Source organism: Rhinopithecus roxellana, chromosome 8 (genome assembly GCF_007565055.1).
Source record: "Rhinopithecus roxellana isolate Shanxi Qingling chromosome 8, ASM756505v1, whole genome shotgun sequence".
NCBI classification, from domain to species: domain Eukaryota; kingdom Metazoa; phylum Chordata; class Mammalia; order Primates; family Cercopithecidae; genus Rhinopithecus; species Rhinopithecus roxellana.
The window spans coordinates 34874276-34896601 of NC_044556.1; the positions used below are offsets into that span (position 1 = coordinate 34874276).

The 22326-nt window shown below is 46.9% G+C and overlaps 2 protein-coding genes across 27 annotated transcripts in view; one reads left to right on the forward strand and one right to left on the reverse strand.

The window, feature by feature from the left end:
- Positions 1–202: 202 nt before the first annotated feature.
- On the forward strand, positions 203–21878 carry WNT2B (Wnt family member 2B). The gene is made up of 5 exons (XM_010359064.2): positions 203–899; positions 6304–6524; positions 7570–7847; positions 8552–8816; positions 12043–21878. The coding sequence occupies exons 1-5, from the start codon at positions 718–720 to the stop codon at positions 12270–12272; spliced, it is 1176 nt and encodes a 391-aa protein (XP_010357366.1). The 5' UTR covers positions 203–717; the 3' UTR covers positions 12273–21878.
- The window catches only part of ST7L (suppression of tumorigenicity 7 like), a 103612-nt gene continuing 90800 nt past the window's right edge, over positions 9515–22326 (reverse strand). For 22 of the 26 annotated variants that reach the window (XR_004058672.1, XM_030935375.1, XM_030935370.1 and 19 more), the window contains one exon: positions 13059–17833. Coding sequence is in view for 23 of the 26 variants with exons in the window: in XM_030935375.1 (XP_030791235.1) it covers positions 17735–17833 (99 nt within the window). In the remaining 3 variants the exon portion in view is untranslated. Of the gene's footprint in view, positions 10186–13058; positions 17834–20073; positions 20182–22326 lie in introns of those variants that run through there. The other 4 variants (XR_004058674.1, XM_030935357.1, XR_004058673.1 and 1 more) reach the window with 2 other exon arrangements.

Sequence of the window (22326 nt, forward strand, 5' to 3'; positions counted from 1 at the left end):
AAGCGCAAGGATGGAGGAAATGAGCGCATCCTCCGTGCTCAGCGCCAGTGTCACTGTAGGTTGGGGACAGGAGGGAAGTGCCCGCATCCCCTTCCCGCTCCGCCAGCCTGGCCGTCACCCACAGAAGTGGGTCTGCCGATTGAACGGCGCTAGGACCCGGTGGCGCGGTGTCGGCAGGGACTGGGCGCTCCGGGCGCAGGAGGGAGCCGCGGCGCCCCGTCGCAGCGCGCGGGAGCAGGTGGGGGAGCGGTGCGGTGGCGCGCTGGAGCCCCGAGGGGCGGAGGCGGCCGCTACACCTAGGGTGCCGCGGAGCGCCCCGCGGTTGGCGCGGGCGGAGCCGCCCTAAGGGCCGCGCGTGTCCCCGGCCTCGGCCCCGCCCCGCCCCGTCCAATGAGAGCCCGCGGCCGAAGGGGCTGTCCGCACACTAGGCCCGCAGCTCCCTTCTGCGCCGCAGACCCCCTGACATCGCACGCGGTGCTCAGGCAGCGGGCCCCAGACCCCGGGTTCGGCGCGCCGTCGTCGTCTTCCGGACACTGCAACTTGCGCCCCTCTCTGGGACCCTGCTCCCGGGCTCTGGACCCCAGGTGACCCTAGGTCCCCAGCCGCCGGCGAACTCCATGGCCCCCCAGGGGTATGAGGTAGGAGCAGCGTGAGTACCCCTAGAAGGTGCCCCGTCCACGCCCCCCCGGGCTGCGCGGCGGGAGTCTTCGGGGAGCTATGCTGAGACCGGGTGGTGCGGAGGAAGCTGCGCAGCTCCCGCTTCGGCGCGCCCGCGCCCCGGTCCCTGTGCCCTCGCCTGCGGTCCCCGACGGCTCCCGGGCTTCGGCCCGCCTAGGTCTTGCCTGCCTTCTGCTCCTGCTGCTGCTGACGCTGCCGGCCCGCGTAGACACGTCCTGGTGGTAAGTGGGGCTCTTAGGCTGGGCGGGAGAGGCGCTTGATAGGAGAGGCCCGGAGGCGCCTGGAGGGACTGGCTGCTCACTGGACCAGGCTGTCGCTTCGACGGAGTTGGAGAACATTCGGGCAGGACTGTCACTGAAATCTGAAGTCCCGGGGTGGCGGGAGGGTGAGACGCCGCGTCTTACACGCCTGGTGAGAAAGGCGCGGGGCATTCGGAGCCAGGACGCCCGGTGGTCGCGGCTCCTTAGGCCTCCATGGGCTGTACCTCCTCTATTTCAGCTCAAGCTCCTTAGGGCGGAAGCTACCTTCCGAGTTTCCCTCAGGGTGAGTTCAAGGAACCAATGACCTTCCAGGGGCTGCAATAGCTTCGCCAAGGCCCCGAACGTCTAAGGTCGCCCTCTTAGAGGTGGAGATAGGGGCAGCTCGCTAGTCTAGCCCACCCATACCACAGGAAGGCTTTGGTGAGGCAGCAGCACCCAGCCGAGGCTTAGAAATGGAATCGAGGCAAAATTTACCCCATTAACTCCCACAATTAAAACAAAATGCATGGGTTTGCATTATCTAGGCGTTTGTCTTCGGCCACCGTTTTGAGGATGTCACTTGGGAAATTTGTCTCCTTCCCTTCTTCCTATTCTTTCCTATCTCCCACTTCTCCCCTCCAAGAGCCAGAGGGCTGCGGAGTCCAAAGGTACTAAGAGAACCCCTCCCCAGATTTCTTGCAGGCCCTAGACTCCAGACACTTCACAAGAGGGCAGATGAGGCAAAAAGGCATTACAGATCCACTGGATGTCTGGTGTCTGTTCTTTTTAGAATCCTCCCTGCCCACTATTCCTTGGATGGCACTCATCACCTTCCCATAGGAGAAGGAGCTGCTTTCTCTTCTTCCCCACCCTGGGGAGAGGGCAAGGCAGGGAGAGTTGAACCTAGAAAAGACTCAGTCTTTCCTCTTCACCCCGCAATCAAACTGGCCTGTTGGACCGGACTATTGCCCCTCTCCACCATGCAGTGCCCCCCTTCCTTTCCTTACTCCGTTCTTCTTCCCGTGTAAGCCCCCCTCCCCCAAGTGTGGTCTCTTCTCCCCTTGCACCCTGTGGCTTTTCTTCTCTTGACTTGGAATCTTGGCTGAAGGGTGAGGGGTAGCTGGCCGAGGGGCCGCCAGCTTGGGCTGCAGATTCCTATCATTTCAAGATGCGTCTCTCCTCATCCCAACCCCCACTCCCTGTTTTCCTGTTTCAGAAAAATCTCTCTTTTGGATTTTTTTTTTAATCTCTGCAGTGTTGGGGAAGGCTGGGAGGGGGGGTTCTGGATGGGGGAACAGAGAGGCCTATATCTTACATCTGGCTTGAAACATTCTTTTAGAAAGGGAAAGAGGAGAAGGGGGATGAGAAAAACCTTTCAAAGTTTTGAGTGAGATCAAAGCCACCTTTTGCCTTCATGAGCTCGGTCTGGCTGGGGACTTGGCATCTTTAGGGTCTTTGTTGAGATAACATGAAGTGACCACTGCCCATCTTTATCTGGCCCAGATGGCAGTTTGCTTTTTGGGACTCTTGATTGCTTCTTACCAGTTTGGGATGTAGTCTTGGGGACCAATTGGTGTTTGGGTGAGGAAGTGTCACTCTGGTAATTTCAGCATCCTGGCAGCGGTTCCTAAAGACTCAAATGAGGGTTTTCCTAGTCCCCATTTTGTACCCTTGACTACTCCCTCTCCCTTTTCCTTTCTCCCTCTACTACCCTCCCCTGATGTGGTTCATATTAAAGATTCTGGAAAAATTTCCTGGGTGAAAGAGCTAGGGAGGGAGGGAGGTGACACACAGAGTGACTTAGCAGCCACTGTGAAAAGGAGGAAGGCTGCAACAGGGCCAGGTTGGGAAGTGCGTACAGAGGTTGTTTCAGCCTCCTTGCTCTACACCTGTCATAGTTACAGGCCCAGATACCTGCCTCAGTGATCACCACTTGTGGGATAAGGTGAAAAGCTACCTTCTAAAGGCAGGCTAAGCCCCCAAGCTTTTCTCTTAGGAAAAAACCAGCAAGACTGATGTTCTGTACAACCCGTGGAAGAGAAATGCCTGTTGACTCTGGTATGTCCGTGTTCCACTCTGGAGCAGAAGGCCATCATTTTCACCAGTTATTAGTTGGATTTTTCTTATAGCTTGAGATTCTTCCCGTTACTCTCTAACCACTGCCCTCCCTCTATCTATCCTAAACAGAGCAAGAAATAGGGGGGTTCCGGCATGGGCTTTCCTATTCCATTTTGCATTCTGTAGGGTGTTGGATGTAGGGAATCACGAGAACAGGATTGTGTTCATAGGCTCACAAAGGGAGAGAAACACAAAGTGGTGTCATATTGTTAGCATTACTGTTACCAACAGCAGTTGCTTTTAATAAGCCCTTACTGAGCTTCAGGCATTATGGCCAAACACCTTATGAGCATGATCTTTGTCAATCTGAAATAATCCAGTGAGATAAGTTCTGTAATTATCATCCTTATTTCACAAATGAAAGTGAGGCATTAAGAGCAGATTCATGGAGGCTAATAGTGTTATCCCTTTGTTCGAAGTCCTATATGTGGTGGGCTGAACCATGTACACTAGGGGCTGTACACGAAAGGAGGAAAGAAAAAAAAGTGGATCCTTGGCCCATTTGTGTCTTTAATATACAAACATAAAACATCTGCAGATAGGCTGGCAACTGTTGACAAGTAAAGCTGTGATGGAAATGGGAGTCTATGGCTGACTAGAGGGAGAAGGGAGTTGGGGATAAATCAGAACAGTTAGGTGTTTATTATAGGGATTGCATACCTACTATGTGTCAGGCACTGTTCTCAGTACTGGGGATACTGAAGTGAACAAAACTGACAAAAATCCCTGCCTCTGTGGAGCAGTGCATCCAAACCATGTGGGGATCTTGGTGAAATGCAGATTCTGATACGGTAGGCCTTGGGTGGGGCCTGAGTGTGTGCGTTTCTAACAAATCCCCAGATGATACAGATACTGCTGTTCTGGGGACCACGCTTTGAGTAGCAAGGGGCTAGAGTAGTGTGTGCTTCACTTTGTCAAATGAAGGGATGTGAATTGTCCAAAAGCAGGTGAAGAGAAGCATTCTGGGGCAGGAAGCTGGGAAGGAAGTGAAGAACTTCCAGGAGGAAAAAACAAAGCTAGAGTCAGGGCATCTAACACTCTACCAGACCATGAGGTGGGAGATGCCTTAAATATCTTTGTATCGCTAACATCTGAGCTCAGTGCTTGGCACATGGTAGGCATTTTGCAGTCTGGTGTTGAACTGAGAGGAAGATGGGGTTAGCCTCTAGGCTCAGCTTTATTGGAGGCCTCCTACACTAACTACAAGGGGCTGACTACTGGAGAGCAAGCAAGCGCCTTGCTCTGTGGTGTCTTGAGGCCGTTACATAGTGGAGTAAGGGTGGTAATAGAGACACTTAATTATCTTCCCATCTTAGATACTGAACAGATGTTCCCACACTCAGTGAGGATGTAATTAAAAGGACCTATGTGGGCTGCAGCAGAATAGACTTAAGTCAGACCACAAGAAGGACTTTTTGCCTGAGTTTGGCCTGCCCCACTCCAGACTGTCTCACGAGGGCTGGGTTATTGGTCTGTCATTCCCATCCAACCCTCCTCACCCAAGCCCCAGTAAAAAAAAAAAAAAAAAAAAAAAAACACCCATTGCCTAGAGCAGTACTTGGGCTGAATTAGGGAAGCTGAACAGTGGTGAGACAGGGACAAGCTCCAACTCCAACGGTCTTGATTCTCCAAACAAAGCACCACAGCAGTGGGTGTAACTCTGGGCTGTGCGTCAGGCAGCCCTTTCCGGCCTGGCCCTGTCTGGGGTGTTTATTTTGTTTGTTCCTGGAAGCTGTTGCCCTGATGGACAGTGCTGGGGACGCTGATTCCATGGGATTTGTTAGGGGAGGGCCAGCCCTCTCACCCCTTCCCCGGGACAGATGGGCCCCATCAGCCCTGCTGAGTTCCCGAAGAGGCAAGCATCAGCCCTCCTTCTGTTTGTTTGAGTTGGTGTCACCAGTGGTGATCCAGTCTGTGGGTGAGGGCTGGCTGTGGGAATGCGGGGGGGTGGTAAGGGGGGACACAGAGCCCAGGGCAGTCTAGCTTTTCCCCTCCGCACACCAGCTGCCCTCCCTTCTCCTCACCCACTTCTAGGCCCATTTTGGGGCCGTTCCCAAACCACAGGCTCATTCATAGCTCAAACCAAGTCTTTTCTGTCTGCAGTAGCAATTGCTCTCCATGGCCCCCACCTGTTCAAAAAGGGGAGGGAGGGCAGCCCTTTGATGCGTTCCGGACAGGAGAATAGAAAGTTCCCAGCAAATCAAGGAAGGTGCTATGGGGTTAAAGGGAGAGAAAGAGAATGAGAATGGAGCTGGGCTGTTGAGCTGAAGGAAGTGGGCGAATGGGTCAGATCTCATTTGGTGGCCTTTTGGGGAAAATGGGTGATATACTCCTGTTTTCTCTCTGAAATATTCTTCCTGAGGCTTGTGGTGGGATCCAGGGTCAAAACTGAGTGAAGAGAAAATATTGCCTTGAGAAACAATAATGACTCCAGCAAACCACCTATTCTTCAGTAGCCCATCTCAATTGACCTTCTTTTAATTGTTCATATTGGACAGACTGGAGACTGGAGTGTGGGGAGAGTCACCCTCTTACTTATCTTGGCCTTTGGCTTCCCACTGCAAATAGTCCATGCAGTTCCATCCAGGTTGGGGAAGATGGTTTTAAAGGTTCATTAGTTAAGAAAGGCCCTGGGGCCTGGAAATAAAGGGTTTGAGGAGGAGAGTAGAGGGTGGGATCTTCCTCCCCAGACCTCACAATTGGGAATGAGAATTTTTTTAGCTCCACGGATCTGACTAGAGCTGTAAACATTACTCAAATTGCTCACTATGTCTCTTCCCACGAGCCCCTCCCTGTCACCATCCCCCTGCTGTCAAACCGTATCTTCGTGGACCAGCCATGCAGGACACCCCTGTTAATGGGAGCATAAGAGTGTTGTCTCAGACCCTTATTTTGTTCGTTTATGTTTCCATGAAGCTCTTAATGTTTATTAAATAAACAGACAATGAGTTTGTGTGACATGCCCACAGCTTCTGTGTATGTGACACATGCCTAGCCTGTGTTCTGGGAGTGTGTGTCACTTTGGCCTTTGGCTGGGGAACTGGTGATGGTGGGAGGCCACTCAATTACTCTCTCTGCAACTGTATAACTATTAATACTTCTTCGGAACTGTGGGAAATGGTTCTACTCATCAGCTTTATGGAATGTAGGTTAGGGAGAGGGGACAGAATCTCTTCAAGGTCTGGATGCTAAACGTACCCCTTCCTTATTCCCTTCCAATGCAGAAAAAGGGCTGGGATGTTCTGACAGGGCCCTCTCCACCTTGCAGGTACATTGGGGCACTGGGGGCACGAGTGATCTGTGACAATATCCCTGGTTTGGTGAGCCGGCAGCGGCAGCTGTGCCAGCGTTACCCAGACATCATGCGTTCAGTGGGCGAGGGTGCCCGAGAATGGATCCGAGAGTGTCAGCACCAATTCCGCCACCACCGCTGGAACTGTACCACCCTGGACCGGGACCACACTGTCTTTGGCCGTGTCATGCTCAGAAGTAGGGGCCTCTTCCATTCTGTGTCAACTCCTTCTGTTTCTGTGCTGGGGGTGGTGAGTAGGAAGCGTAGGCAAGATCTCCCCTCTCCTCTCCCACACACTGTTTCATAATCAGAGGAAGAATTGTGGGCAGAGCCCAGGATATAATTGGGAACAGACTCTTAGCACCTTAGATTTGTAGACAGGGGCTCCTCTAAATCCTAGTGCTCTGGGACAAGACCAAGGTAAAACATTCCCTAGAACCTCCATCTTTCTCCCTCATTTTCCTTGTCCTCTCCAATCCCCAGCTTGGGAGGCTACCATGTACTGTAAGGCTGAGGTCTACCATAGGGCCTCTGTTCTTAACACCACCATCACTATCGTCTCCCCAACACTCCCAGCACTACAGTAATGGGAACAAGAGATAAACAGAAAGGTGATATGTAAATATTTGGAGAGTCAGTGGCTTGGCCTCAGCTCAGCAAAAAAGATAAATAGAGCTAGACAGTAAACTAGGAGAAAGGGAACAAGATGGGAATCTGGAGGTGTCAGGCATACAGGGGTGATCATTCATCAGTCTCCAAGAGCAGGGAGGGAGAGCAAGCAGGCAAGGGAAGGTAGCATGCATCTCTAAACAGGCTGACCCCTGGGCTGGGGTCTCCATTGTGGGGGAACTGTCCAGCAGAGTGGGCCTGAAAAGGCCTGGAATGTGGACTAAGGCAGGCTTAGCTGAGCCAGGGCTGGCACTCAGTGGGAGGGGATGATTCACCAGGAGACTTTTCAATGGATGGACACAGGGAATTTGGCAGGAAACAAGAGTATAGGTCAGCTCAGAAGGTCAGATATACAAAGAAGTGGATAGAGAGTAGTGAAGGCTGAGGGGTAGAGGTCAGATACTCTGGGGAATGCTCTTGGAAATGAAAGGCACCTTGAATAAAGGGGGTGTAGGGGTGACTCTGCGAAAGAAAAGGAGGGAAGAGGTTTCAGAGTCAGAGGTTGTATGGGCTGAAGAAGGGGCCAGACATGGGCCTCCTTCCTGAAGCACACCTCTACAATTCTCTCTCTAGGTAGCCGAGAAGCAGCTTTTGTATATGCCATCTCATCAGCAGGGGTAGTCCATGCTATTACTCGTGCCTGTAGCCAGGGTGAACTGAGTGTGTGCAGCTGTGACCCCTACACCCGTGGCCGACACCATGACCAGCGTGGGGACTTTGACTGGGGTGGCTGCAGTGACAACATCCATTATGGTGTCCGTTTTGCCAAGGCCTTCGTGGATGCCAAGGAGAAGAGGCTTAAGGATGCCCGGGCCCTCATGAACTTACATAATAACCGCTGTGGTCGCACGGTCAGTACTCATGTCTGTGTAAGTACACTCATATTTGCTGGGGGTGACCAGTATGTGTGACTATGGACTAAATAAATGTGAAAGTGGAAGAGCTGAAGGCTTCTGGGTCACTTCCAGAAGCCCCAACATCCTGGGACAGGAGCACTAAATGCAAGGGAGATTGGGAATGCCTAGGGTCAACCAGGTGCCTGAAGAGTCTTCACACAGGTGGAAAGTAGGAAAAGGTGGAGAAAAGAAGTAACTTTTTAAGAAGGGAAAGAACTGCTTTCATAAAGACTGAGAGGACAAGAGGTTGTTCTAGTCAATTCCCTGGTATTTGAACACCTTCTATGTGCCTAGTACTATGCCGGAAAATGGCATACTACTAAAGTAGAAGGCATGGTACCTGGCATTCTAAAATGTGAAAAGTAGAGGATATGCAAGCAAACTGTTATCGTGAACAGAATCCTGTGGCTCTAAAGTTCAGTGGGCTGTCATGAAAAGGAAAGCACTGTTGGTCCAGGAAGATTTACTGGAAAAAGAGTTTCTTGAACTCGATCGGGAAGAATGGGTGGGATCTGATGTGGGAGAGAACAACCAAGAGCTCAGTCAGCCAGCCAGGGCCAGGTCCAGCCTATCTCAGAGCACTCATCCTTTTGACCCTAGAGATGACTAAAATGTGCCCTGACCAGCTACCTCTCCCTTAACTGCCTTCCCCCCCCCAGGCTGTGCGGCGGTTTCTGAAGCTGGAGTGTAAGTGCCATGGCGTGAGTGGTTCCTGTACTCTGCGCACCTGCTGGCGTGCGCTCTCAGATTTCCGCCGCACAGGTGATTACCTGCGGCGGCGCTATGATGGGGCTGTGCAGGTGATGGCCACGCAGGATGGTGCCAATTTCACCGCAGCCCGCCAAGGCTATCGCCGTGCCACCCGAACTGATCTTGTCTACTTTGACAACTCCCCAGATTACTGTGTCTTGGACAAGGCTGCAGGTGAGTAAGGAAGGCAGGCAGGGACATGGAGTCCCAGTTCTTAGTGCAGGCACTCCTGGTTAATCATGGTCTGTTCGGTCTCAGGAGTTAGGGAAGGGGGTGCTGTGGGAGGAGGCAGTTTCCTCCCCACATGAACACCTGCTCATGAGATTGTTGACTTATGCCTCAGTCCACCAGGCCCAGTGCTGCCCAAGTAGAGAGGAGGTCACTCCGCTCCTTGGGGCCTGAGGTCATGCATCACTCCTTTGTATCCCAGCATCTGGGATACAGTGGGCATTATTCAGGGAATGTTTAATTTAGTTACCTGTTTTCAGTTTTAAGCAATGTGTGGGCTACACAGAAACATAAGATGCAGCCCTAACCCTTTGGCTGTTTGCAATCTACTTAAAGAAATGAGACATAATGGGTAGACAAATGCAAAGAGAGTTGATTGGAGAAATCAGTAAAAGTTTATTTGAAAATGTAGGGAAAAAAAAGAAACTGTAGAATTTTTTTTATTTTTTATTATTTTTTTTTTTGGAGACGGAGTCTCGCTCTGTCGCCCAGGCTGGAGTGCAGTGGCTGGATCTCAGCTCACTGCAAGCTCTGCCTCCCGGGTTTACGCCATTCTCCTGCCTCAGCCTCCCGAGTAGCTGGGACTACAGGCGCCCGCCACCTCGCCCGGCTAGTTTTTTGTATTTTTTAGTAGAGACGGGGTTTCGCCGTATTAGCCAGGATGGTCTCGATCTCCTGACCTCGTGATCCGCCTGTCTCGACCTCCCAAAGTGCTGGGATTACAGGCATGAGCCACCACGCCCGGCCGAAACTGTAGAATTTAAGCTGCTCCTTGAAGCATAGGGAGTGTCTGGATAGCTTGAGAGAAGAGTGGGCAATTTCTTATCAGAGTAGTAGGTGGGAAAGCACATGACTGTTCCAGGGACAGAGAACAGACCAATCTGCTGGGTAAAAGTTCCCTGTAAGGGAGATTATAGCTAGAAAGATGTCCTTGAAAGGTTTTATCCAGTGTCCTGCCATTGAAGATTCTGAAACAGAGCTGAAAAAGAAACGAAGGAGAGATCCCTACCAAAGGCAGGTAAAGCTGCAAATGGTTGTTTTTCAGTCTGTTCGAGGTATTTGCGGTGGGATTCTTGGAGGTGCTGGAAGGTGATATGGTTTTTCCCCAAGGGAATGAAAGTTACCATCCTGGCTCACATTTCGGGTTCAGATAGGTTAAACTAGGAACATGCAATGCAGCAGAACTCTTCTCCTCTGGTTATTGTCATGGGGCTCCCAGGCTCTTTTCTACAGGCTCAGCAGTCAGGACTTGGGTGAAATGGAGTCAAAAAACCTCAGTTATCTTCGGTACTGTTTTCACCCATCACTGTCATTCCTGGAAGAGTCAAGTGGCTTGGAGTAAAACTGGGCACAGAAACAGGAAGGGGCTCTATGCAATTAATGAAGAAAGTAGTCTGTATACCTTGTAGGGTGCTAGAAGAAAAAAAGTTGGAGTCCTCCTGATTTTCCCAGTGATTTCCTGCCACTAAGTATACTTTCCTCCCAGTTTGTCTAATTCAGAGGGTTACTCTCTGGATACCTAGAAATAATTCCATAATATCTGAGGTGTAAGCCTACCCTACCATACTGAAAATACACCTTTAGGGAAGGAACTTTGGAGTTAGGAGGGAGGATAAGTCAAATGTGTGTTGGTTTTTCTCAGAGGCATAAAATTAGGCCTCCTAAAACCCAAAGTGGGGCCTGGAATTAAAAGAATATAAGTCATCCCAGAAAGAATATGGAGCCAGGAATTCCCTCCAAAGCAGTAGAGTCCAATGGAAGTTTCTGTGGTGATAGAAATGTTTTCCTATCTGTGTTGTCCAATACAGTAGCAACTAGCCACATGTGATTACTGAGTACTTGGAATATAACTAGTGTGACTGAGGAGCTAAATTTTTTAGTTTACTTAATTTTCATTAATTTAGATGTAAAAGACCATATGTGACTAGTGGCTGCTACCCTGGACAGCACAGCTCCACAGTGTAGAAGGGGTTTTTGGTGCCCAAGAGGACTTAAGACCCAGCCCTTGGAGTTAGGAGACTAACATATACAGTAGACCTAGTCAGCCCACATTCCAGAGCAGTGGTCTCCTAACATTCTGGATCCTTTACTCCTATCATTAAAACAATTTGAGCATATATCTCCATTATATGTATATTTATTTATATCTGTGTTCCACTATATGAATATGTATGTAAGAAAACATACATCAATATTTTAAATTGATGAGATAAAAAAAACATAGAAGTTCTAGCATTTTCCTCCCCTATCCCAGTGGCATGTGGAGACTAATGCTGTAGAAATCAGTTAATCTATTCTCCATTTTGAACCTAGGCTAGTTACTTTCCCATCTCTGGATCCTTGTTAACCATGGAAAAGGTTGGAGTGGATGCTCTGATGGGCCCAACTCATCCAAAAGTCTATTGATTTTATGATCTGTTGGCAGGATCTCTTTTGCTAAAATCAGTCAGAATGAGGTTCTAAGCATTCCCTATGCATGGGGAAAACATGATCCCTATCCTAGAGTTTCCACTGTAAGGGGAAGGGATAATGCTTAGGGATAATAATAATAATAATAATAATACAAGGGATATTACTTAGGAATATGCCTGCAGCCAGTCATGGTAATCAGTTCACCTCTTCAGATGAACAGAGATTATATTTAACAATCTATTATTGTGCTTATTTTCATATGAGAAACTAAGTTAATGTTTCATTTTGACTAAATCACACAACTAAGAGTGGTAGAACTGGGATTTGAATCCAGACAATATGATATCAGAGCCCATGCTTTTTTTTTTTTGGAGACAGAGTTTCACTGTCACCTAGGCTAGAGTGCAGTGGTACAATCTCGGCTCACTGCAGCCTCGACCTCCCATCCTCAAGTGTTACTCCCACCTCAGCCTCCTGAGTAGCTGGGACTATAGGCTCATGCCCACGGCACCTGGCTAATTTTTTAAGTTTTTGTGGAGGCAGGGCTTGCTATGTTTCCCAGGCTGGTCTTGAACTCCTGGACTCAAGCATTCCTCCTGCCTCGGACTTCCAAAGTGCTGGGATTACAGGCATGAGTGAGCCACTGTGCCCAGCCCAAAAAAGTGATTCTTTATGTCTTCCTTCTGAGAATGTGGGTTAAGGGTATCCAGGGCAGCTGAAGAGATAACTTTGTTCTCACTCCCTCTCTTCCCCAACCCAGGTTCCCTAGGCACTGCAGGCCGTGTCTGCAGCAAGACATCAAAAGGAACAGACGGTTGTGAAATCATGTGCTGTGGTCGAGGGTATGACACAACTCGAGTCACCCGTGTTACCCAGTGTGAGTGCAAATTCCACTGGTGCTGTGCTGTACGGTGCAAGGAATGCAGAAATACTGTGGATGTCCATACTTGCAAGGCCCCCAAGAAGGCAGAGTGGCTGGACCAGACCTGAACACAGATACCTCACTCATCCCTCCAATTCAAGCCTCTCAACTCAAAAGCACAAGATCCTTGCATGCACACCTTCCTCCACCCTCCACTCTGGGCTGCTACAGCTTCTATTTAAGGATGTAGAGAGTAATCCATAGGGACCGTGGTGTCCTGGCTGGTTCCTTAGCCCTGGGAAGGAGTTGTCAGGGGATATAAGAAACTGAGCAAGCTCCCTGATTTCCCACTCTGGAGATTTGAAGGAAGAGTAGAAGAGATAGAGGGTCTTTAGAGTGAAATGAGTTGCACTAAAGTATGTAGTTCAGGCTCCTTTTTTCTTTCCTTTGCACCAGCTTCCTGATACTTCCTTGGTGTGCAAGAGGAAGGGTACCTGTAGAGAGCTTCTTTTTGTTTCTACCTGGCCAAAGTTAGATGGGACAAAGATGAACGATATGCCCATTCTCTGAAGTCAGTTTGAGCAGAACTACCTGGTACCCCAAAAGAAAATCTTAGGCTACCACATTCTATTATTGAGAGCCATAGTGGACAAGGTTCCATTCACATGCTCATATGTTTATAAACTGCTGTGTTTTGTAGAAGAAAAAGAATCATAACTATACAAATACACATTCATTCTGTCTTTTTCTCTCTACCATTCTCAACCTATATTGGACAGCACTGCCTCTTTTGCTTAATTGCTGCCTGTTCAAACCGAGGTGGAATGCAGTGGTTCCCATGCTTAACAGATCATTAGAACACCCTAGAACACTCCTAGGATACAGTAATATAGTAAGTCTGGCCAGGCCTTGTGTTTTTTTTTTTTTTTTTTTTTTTTTCCATGCATTACTCTGTAGGTTAGCCAGATTTGGGGAAACACGGAGTAAAAGATAGGCAACTCATGGATGGTGGGAGAGCAGGAAAGCAGGTCTGATCTCAAGGGCCCACATGAGGCATAAGTACATATTAGGAAGGTAGGGATCTCTGGCTTTGGTAATTCTTTATGAGAGGATCCTAGCCTTTGAAGCTGGGAGCAGGAGTCAGTGGCTACAGTGGGAAGGAGTGCTACGGGTGGGGGCCAAAATGATACACAGAAGGCAGCCTTCCTCCATTTACTCAACAAATCTTTATTTAGTGACTCTCCAAGTCCTGGTGATTATTATTGTTCAGTCCGCATTCGGCTTAAAGAGAGGAGGGTTTCTTCTATGCTATTACCCATTGCCTAACTAGGTTTGCAATAGTGGAATCTCCAGAGATAGCAGGCTTAGTAAGCTGGAGGGTAGGACATGAAGTCCCCAAAACCTTGATGTCCTATTTTTATGTGATTTGGGCAGTGGTTATTTTTTGCCTGTTGATATCTTAAAGCAGCAGAGTGGTATAGAAATTTGCAGTTATGACAGACATGGGTTAAAAATCACAGCTGTGCCACTTGCTTTTGATATTTTGAGCAAGGTAGCTAAATTTTCTGAGCTTCTATTTTCCCATCTGTAAAATGAGGATACGTACCTGTTCTTTTTTTTCTTTTTATTTCTTTCTTTCTTTTTTTTTTTTTTCTTTTAGAGATAGGGTCTCGCTTTGTTGCCCAGGCTGGAGTGCACTAGCATGATCATGGCTCACTACAGCCTCAAATTCCCAAACTCAAGCAATCCTCTCACCTCAGCCTCCCCATTAGCTGGGACTACAGGGACATGCCATCATGCCCAGCTAATTTAAACACAGTTATCAGAGATGGAGCTATTTTGCCCAGGCTGGTCTTGAATTCTTGGTCTCAAGCAATCCTCCCACTGCAGCCTTCCAAAGTGCTGGGCATATAAGCGCAAGCCACTGTGCCCAGCTGTCAGATACTGAGTTTTAATTATGCTCCAAACTCCAGCCCACAGATCCTCTTCACCAAAGCTCCTGGCTGGTCTAGCCCATCATGACTTCTCTAGGAACAGTCCTTCTTTAGGACTATAAAGTATTAATAAAAGTCTGTAGATTAAGGGGCCTGCATAAAGAATTCTGGATATAGGCCCCTGTCTTTCCCAAGTTCCTCTCCAACATCCCTTGGGGTCCTCATATGTTTTTGAAGCAGCTTTACTCTGCACAGGCAGCAGGAGGCTGGGGGAGCCATAGCTCTGGGCCACGGGGGCAGATTTATTTGGATGATAGGACTAATATTTGTGTAACCTGCTGAGACCTGTGTGGGAGAGTTTAGGGTGGTTTTTCTTTTGGTGAGGGGATTTGCTCCGGTTTCACATCCATTAACACAAAACATGAGCTAGTTAGGGCCCTTGTGGTCTGCGGTAAGGGGATGCCTGTGGAGAAATGGGCCTGAGTGAGTCAGGCCAAGAGAATGTCTTCCTTCAGAGTGGAGTCAACTGGATAACTGATGAGCCAATGGTGGGATTAAGGAGGGGGAAATGGGAGGGGAAGAGAAGAGCTGACATCTTGAGGAAAGCTTTGGGGTAGTGGAGAGGTAAGGGGGTCATGGTTAGTCTGAACTCAACAACAGGGCTGAATGAATTTACCAGAGGAGGCTGCCTTATATTATATGCCAAGCTGCTGGGGAAAGACTCAGGTCCTAGCCAGCCCCTGTTCTCACAAGAACATGCAGGTTACCACATAAACAATGGCATAGGCCTTCCATGGGAAGTCAACCTGACTTAAATCTACCTATGCCCTATTATCTATTTTTTGGTTTTTGGTTCTCATTCCTGTGGAAGGAAATGGGCCTCTTCTGGCATCTCATGCTACTCTGTGCTTTTCCTTGGGCTCCAAATTCTAGCTCATAAAGATGCAAGTTTTGCAATTTCCTATAAATGGTTAAGAAAAGAGCAAGCTGTCCAGAGAGTGAGAAGTTTGAAAAGCGAGGTGGATGAGAGAAATGGTGTCCATTTGAGCCCCACTACAGAGGTTATATGGCCCCAAAAAGGAATGATGGCAAAGCAATTAATTTTTCCTCTTCGTTCTTAGCTTGCTTCTGCATTCTGATTGGCTTTAGACAACTGGCATTTAGTCTGGCATTACACAAACAGACACTAATTTATTTGGAACAGGCAGCAAAATGAGAACTTTATTTGGTGCAGTCAGGGCTCCATTTAGTTCCCTCACTGCTTCTAATCACCACTTCTCCCAGCCCTCTATTTGATAGAGGTCTGTCCCTCAGATCAGCAATGTCTTAGTCCGTCTCCTCTCTTCCATTCCTTCCTGTTGGTACTCATTTCTTCTAACTTTTAATAAGCGTTTAGGTATAATACATTACAGTAAGTGCTATTTAGATACAAACTTAAAAGATACTATATATTTTAAGGATTTAAGAATCCTTTAGAGAAGGCACATGACTGAAGTACCTCAGCTGCACAGCCTGTAGCCAGTTTTTTAATGTAAAAGTAAGAATGCCAGCCTTAACCTAGCCCTGCAGATAAAAGCTAACTTTTATTATTACCAGTCCTGAATAATGGCAGTAATCCACACTCTTCCTTAGAGTGATGCTGTAAAAATAAAATGAAGGGCTTCAGATTAAAAAAAACAAAAACAAACATTGCCTGGCCCTGAGGGTCTGTCTGCAAAACTTCTTGTAGATCTAACTTCTGAACACTCACTGCTTCATTTCTATTCCTTCCTGTTGCAGGGAGTAATTTCTTCTCCTTTCTCTCACTTCTCTTATCAAGAACACCAACCACTAAGTCTTTGCCAAATTCTCAGACCCACTCAGGACACGAGTCTCTACATGGCTTAATAGAAGAGAGATAATTAGGATTTTTTTTCCCTCAGTCTTTCTGAGGTTTTTATTTAAATGCACTCAGTGGTCATAGGGCAGAAGCTCAAGCTAGCTGGGGCGAAGGGAGGACGCCAGGGAGAGTATGTTTCTCATCCCTGGGAGGCATTCAGCCTAGCTCCTGCAGCCAAATTACAGCACCAGAGAACAATGTGATGCATTCCTGGGCAGGTCGGTGGGACCCTGGGCGCCTGGGCCTTGTGGAGAGAGGTGCCAGACACAGAGCTCTCCGTAAGCAATCCTGCAGAGCCGCCCCCTGGGTGCAGAAATGAAATACGGGAAAGCTTCACATTACACAGAGACCTGTAGCTCACACCTGGTTATTGATGGCCTTGGTGGAGGCCTCTGCCCCGACCCTCCACTTGGGAACTGCCTGCTACTACGGGGGTTGGGCATCTTTGAAGCAATGTTGGAAAACAAGAAAGAGATGGTTCCTTTTCACTCTTTGCCCTCCCTGTCAGCCTGAGCACAACCATGAGGTTACACACACACACACGTGTACATATATAGACACATACAGAACTTCTCTCAGGCTGCATAGGAGTTCTGCTCATCCTCCTCTCCCCAACAATTAAAAAAAAAAGCAATTAGATTTCGATCCAGTAATTCAAAAAGGATACCAATAGGGTCTAGCTGTAATCAAGGAATATCTACAAAGTTACATTACCAACCTGCAGGCAACTCTTTGGTTTGGGGACCAGAACTCCTCTGGTGGGTGGTTGGGGGAAGGATGCAGAAAGGACATGGTGAGGAGAGATCAGTGGTGAAGAATTGCCACCAAAGCAGAGTGGCTGAGACTGTACACATTCACAAGGCTGGTTCATGCTGGAGACAGTGAGATGTGCACCCAATGTGCTGAGAATGATGGGACAGTCTCCTATGACTGCATGAGGTATAACTGCCAAGCCTACTGCTCATGACCTGTGGTTGTTTTAAACTCTTAACTGGGTTAGAAAACTGGATAGCTTTGGATTCCAGGGATGACCTCCGTAAGAGAGAAGCACTGGAAAAGACCAAGTGGTGGCTTTATTAGGGTAAATATATCACAGTTGCTACAGTGAATTGAGCTTTCTCAGAAGCTATTATTTTCTTTGGGTGATTGGCAGGTATAGGGCAATAGCCAGTGGGCTGTATGCCTGTCCCTGACCTCAAAGGTAAAGGGATAGAAAAGAGAGGAATTTACAAACTCATTTTCCCACTTTCCACTCATGGCTTATATTATCTCTGAGCATCTTTGTGGCTATTCCTCATTTACTTAAGATGTTTTAGTCATTCTGGATTTGCAAATGCAAGGCAAGCATTCTCCCATTGGCCCCCTAACTGTTACCTATCCTGGCTTAAAATTTTCCTTTACTCACTTCCATTCTATGGGTATATGGATGGAGCAGCTGGACATTAGAGTTCTTTCTCTTTGACCAAAGGAGCCAAAATGTGGTGACTTGACTTCAACCCCAACAGCTCCTGTAAGCAGCCCTGGCCAAACAGAAAGGCTAAGCTGAATGAAGAAAAAAGGAAGACAATTTCATCTACAGTTGTCCTTTTTGACAGCTTCCAAGCTGGGGTTTCCCCAGGAATAACAATAATGTTCATAAGAAGCTTTTTCATATACAGAATGCTTTAGCATATACGTAATCTTCACAACAACCCTGTGAGGTAGGGGTTACTGTCACTTTACAGATGCTGTTCAGAAGAATTTGGTGATTGGTCCAAGGTCAAATGAACTGCGTGGCTCAGCCAGAACTCAAACCTAGGTCTTCTGACTTCAAATCTTGTGTATTCTCCTCAAAGCCTGAGGATGCCCAGGGTTGGGGGCGCCAGAGTCCCAGCATCTTCAAAACAGAAATTGATACAAAATGTTCAAGTCTTATAGGAGCCCCAGGACTGCCAGGAGAGTATATCTGAGCACAGTTTACAAAGGAACAGCCTAGGCCCTCCTGAACCTTATCAACCAATGGCTCTTTTGCCATTTCTGCCACTATTACCACCGGTACCATGTGACCACTATACAAAGTATTCCACATTTAAAGAACTCTGGCTCCTAATTCTATTCCTTTTTTCCCCTTCAGATTAACATTAAAATTTTGTTTTATCTAGTCCTTTGGAAATTATGCTAAGTGTATAGACACAGTAGAAGCAGTCATGACAGAAAATTATTAAGGCTTTGGGCTTTGAAAGTATGTGTTAGAGGCTGGGCACGGCAGGCTCACGCTTGTAATCCCAGCACTTCGGGAGGCCGAGTGGGCGGATCACGAGGTCAGGAAATCAAGACCATCCTGGCTAACATGGTGAAACCCCGTCTCTATTAAAAATACAAAAAAATTAGCCGGACATGGTGGCAGGCGCCTGTAGTCCCAGCTATTCAGGAGGCTGAGGCAGGAGAATGGTGTGAACCCGGGAAGCGGAGCTTGTAGTGAGCTGAGATTGCGCCACTGCACTCCAGCCTGGATGACAGAGCAAGACTCCGTCTCAAAAAAAAAAAAAAAGTATGTATTAGAATTTTCTTTGAGATTTCACTCCTTTTAAAAATGCTATCAACTCCTGGGTTAGGAAAGCAAGATCAGGGAATAAGTGTCCTAAGAAACTCCCATGCCAAGCCAGATAGATGCCTACCCATGGCCTGGTAAAGGTCTTGGGATCTCAAGCTGATGCAAGCAACTTGTGTACACCAAGGCAAGGGGTCTCAATCCTGCAGAGAAACCCCTGTGAGATGAGGCAGACAGCAGATTTTCACTTGATCGAACACTTGGCTGCTCTCAACCTCTCTTTGTTCTCCCATCCAAAATTTGGACCTCTGTTTAGGTGCAAGACAGTGAGTAAGAGCAGCTCCAAAAGATGATGTATGCAAGGGGAACTCTTCTGTTCAATCCTGGAATGTTTTCTGTTAGAGACAGCGTAGGCTACCTATCCCAATCCTGCACCCCAACTGTTAAGACAGAAGGGAAAAGTACAATGTTCATCAATCATACACCTGGGATGCTGCAGCTCCCTGACCTGGGCCCCTGCTTGAGCTAGGGGAAGAACACCTCATGAAAACAGTCTACCTATAGTCAGGACTTCCCCAAAGCAGACTTTACTTTTTGGTCCATCGATCTTGGCTCTCACTGTTCTCCCTGCTTCCCACCCCCAACTGCCTCTGCATGTGGGCTCAGAAGTCATCATCTAAAGAATTCCATTGCTCACCTCCTGCATAGCAGCACAGCCCCATGAGGCCACACACCAGATGGAGGGGATAAAAGTACGAGGTCATGGCTTCTAGCAAGAGGCTTTTTCTTAAACTAACCCTGACTCCTGGAAAAGAGGCAGAGCAGGAGAGTGTTGAATGAGCTGCTGATGACAGCAGCTTCATAGGTCTTGTGTATAAAGGAAGGACAAAGCTAACTTGGCTTTCTGTGGAAATTTACCTACTCCCATTTTCAGGTCTACTCCTGGTCTCACATCTACTTCTTGAAGGTGTCCAAGTAGAATGCAGAGATTGTCAAACTAGAGGGTTAACTCCTTCCCAATTGTAGGGATCTATTCAGCAGGCTGCCACACACATGCTGAGGTGGAGGCCAACCCTGAACACATGCGCTGCTTCTTTAGGAATGTAACCATGAAGTAAAAGGAAACAGTAAGGAAGGTGAACTGGAACTCTGGGGAAACTGAAAAGGTCATCAATAGGCCTTCAAAATATTTGTGTGTAATAAGTAGACACAAGAGGCTGGAGGAAGATGATCATTCCTAGAATAATTATGCTTATTGGGTGACAATACACAGAAGCAACAATTACAAGAAAATGAAACAGTTTAATGGACTAGGAAGCAGAAGTCTGAGAATAAAGGAATTAGGTTAATGAGATTAATCAGAGATGGCATTCCACAGGAGGTGACTTTTGAGTTGAATTTTTAAAAGATAGCTTTATGTGTTTTATGAACTGATTGAGGGCAGTCAGAAGAAGGCATTCTAAATCGAAGGAACTGGTATGTGCTGAAACTTAGAAGCAGGAATGTATAAGCAATATATAAGGAATTTCAAGCAAGTACACATTATATACACTGGGGAATACAGAGAAATTAGAATGCTGAGATCAGGGCTTAAATAATGTGAGGTGACTGTGTGCACCTTGACTGTCAAATGGTTCAGCATCCCCTATAGAGCCACATAGTATCTTGATTTATGTCAGTAAACATCAGGGCACCTATGGAAAAGCACAAGGATGAGTCCATTTGTTATAGACACAGGGACTAAATGAGAACTACACTGTAAAGTTCAACAAAATGCTACATATCATTAACTACAGCTCCTTATCATTTGAGATTCTGGGGTAAGTAAGAGATATCAAATATCCTGTCCAGTACTGTGATGCATTAATGTAGGCTTACAGGCCCAGAACTTGGCATAAATCAAGCCAAACCCTTAAGAAATTAGAATGTGAAAAGAAAATAATTTAAAATAGAAAATACATGCTTATTTTCCTCACTCCCAAACTTAAAACTTGACTGGTCCTATATATTCTACTTGGTATATTGAATTTTTGTGGCTAGCAGATTTATCGTATCTGAGGCCATAGTGAATAGAAGAGCTGCAAAAGAGCTTTAGAGACTACAAAACCAACTCACTAATAAAAGAGGAACTTTATTCTAATTTACTACTGGGTGCTGAAGTAGCAGCCAAAGTAGGAGACAAATTCTAACTTCATGATCTCTAGTTAGGTGTCTAGCTTCCTGCATTTGCTACAGGTAAAAATGGCTACTTATGGGGCTTTTGTCATACTTCTTAACCAAACTTCCCTAACTTCTGAGGACAAAAACCATAAGGGCAATCTTGTTCTTCCAAAGCAGTTCCCTGGTGCCACTTTCAGAAACAGAGTATTGAACTGTGGGTCTGACCCAGTGTGACACTGAGTGTGTGTGTGTGCACATTGAATAAGCCAAAATGTGTGCCATATTCTAGGTTTCTGCTTTACTTAACTGGCAAAATTTGGTGCTGGAAGGGAGGCAGCCACAAAACAGTGATAGCATTTGTTAGTATCATCTTAGTTCTCTTCCCTCCCCTAAGTAGTTTATAAAGGGTGATTTCTGAAACCCTTCACAAAAGAAAAGCTCAAGGGTTTACATTCAACTGTGACAGCACTATGAATTCATTAAGAAGCATGTTTCAGGTTGCACTATAATTTCCCTATGTAACATAAACCCATGGAATCTGACATAACCTGATTGCTCATGCTGGTTGTTTTATTTACATTTCTGAATGGAAAGGATTTCAATACTCATAAAATATCTAACTGGCTTATTTTTCATCTCTTCTCCCAGAGAAGCTATTATAAAATAGGCATAGAGACAGAAGTCTCAACTTGTATAACTGGTTAAGCAAATCAGGGAAATGTTATTGCTCAAAATGCGATTTTTAAAAATTCATTGTGGAACTTGAGGCCAAAAAAACAGATGGTTACTCTCAATGCCATCTGAAAGATAAAGTTCAAAAAAAAAAAAAAAAAAAGGTAACTATGCTCATTATCTTCAACCAAGTCCTATGGTAGTAGGTGGTACCTTCATAGGAGCTCAGTGGAACTGGGGTTTACTTACATCTTTTTTCTGGCAACCTAATGTTAGCAGACACATTTGCTAGTTTGAACAGGAATGCAGATGAATGGATGAAAGTGGGCTCCCTACCACCCAGAAATATGAATGTGCCTCCTTACCAATATGCTACATATTAGACCTCTGAATTAGAAGATGCCATCATGCAACTAACTTACTATCTGGAGATATATATATTTTGTTAACCTAGGCAAAGAATAATAATTTCTGCTTATTCCAGTAGGTGTGACAAGCTCAGAGAAGTGAGTGACAAGCTACAGAAGTAACAGTCACCAATAAAGTAAATTCCAAAGCCAGATCCCCAGTTTTCTGCCTCCAAGTTGTTCAAATAGTTTTTCTTCCTTTCTTCTACTGCAACACTGAGTTAAATCAGTATACTCTACAACTCTCTAGTATTATTATGATGTTTACATGAGTAGTTTAGAATTTAGCCTTGGGCCTGCTCTTCTACTGTGTATACTTTCATCATTTTACCATATTTACTGATTACATGCCTAATTTGTATAAATTGAAGGAGAGGTTCTGTGCCTGTTTATTTTTTGAGATGGAGTCTCGCTCTGTCATTAGGGCTGGAGTGCAGTGGCATGATCTCGAATCACTGTGGACTTTGCCTCCCGGGTTCAAGCAATTCTCCTGCCTCAGCCTCCTGAGTAGCTGGGATTACAGGTACGTGCCACCACACCAGGTTAATTTTTGTATGTTTAGTAGAGATGGGGTTTCACCATGTTGGCCACGCTGGTCTC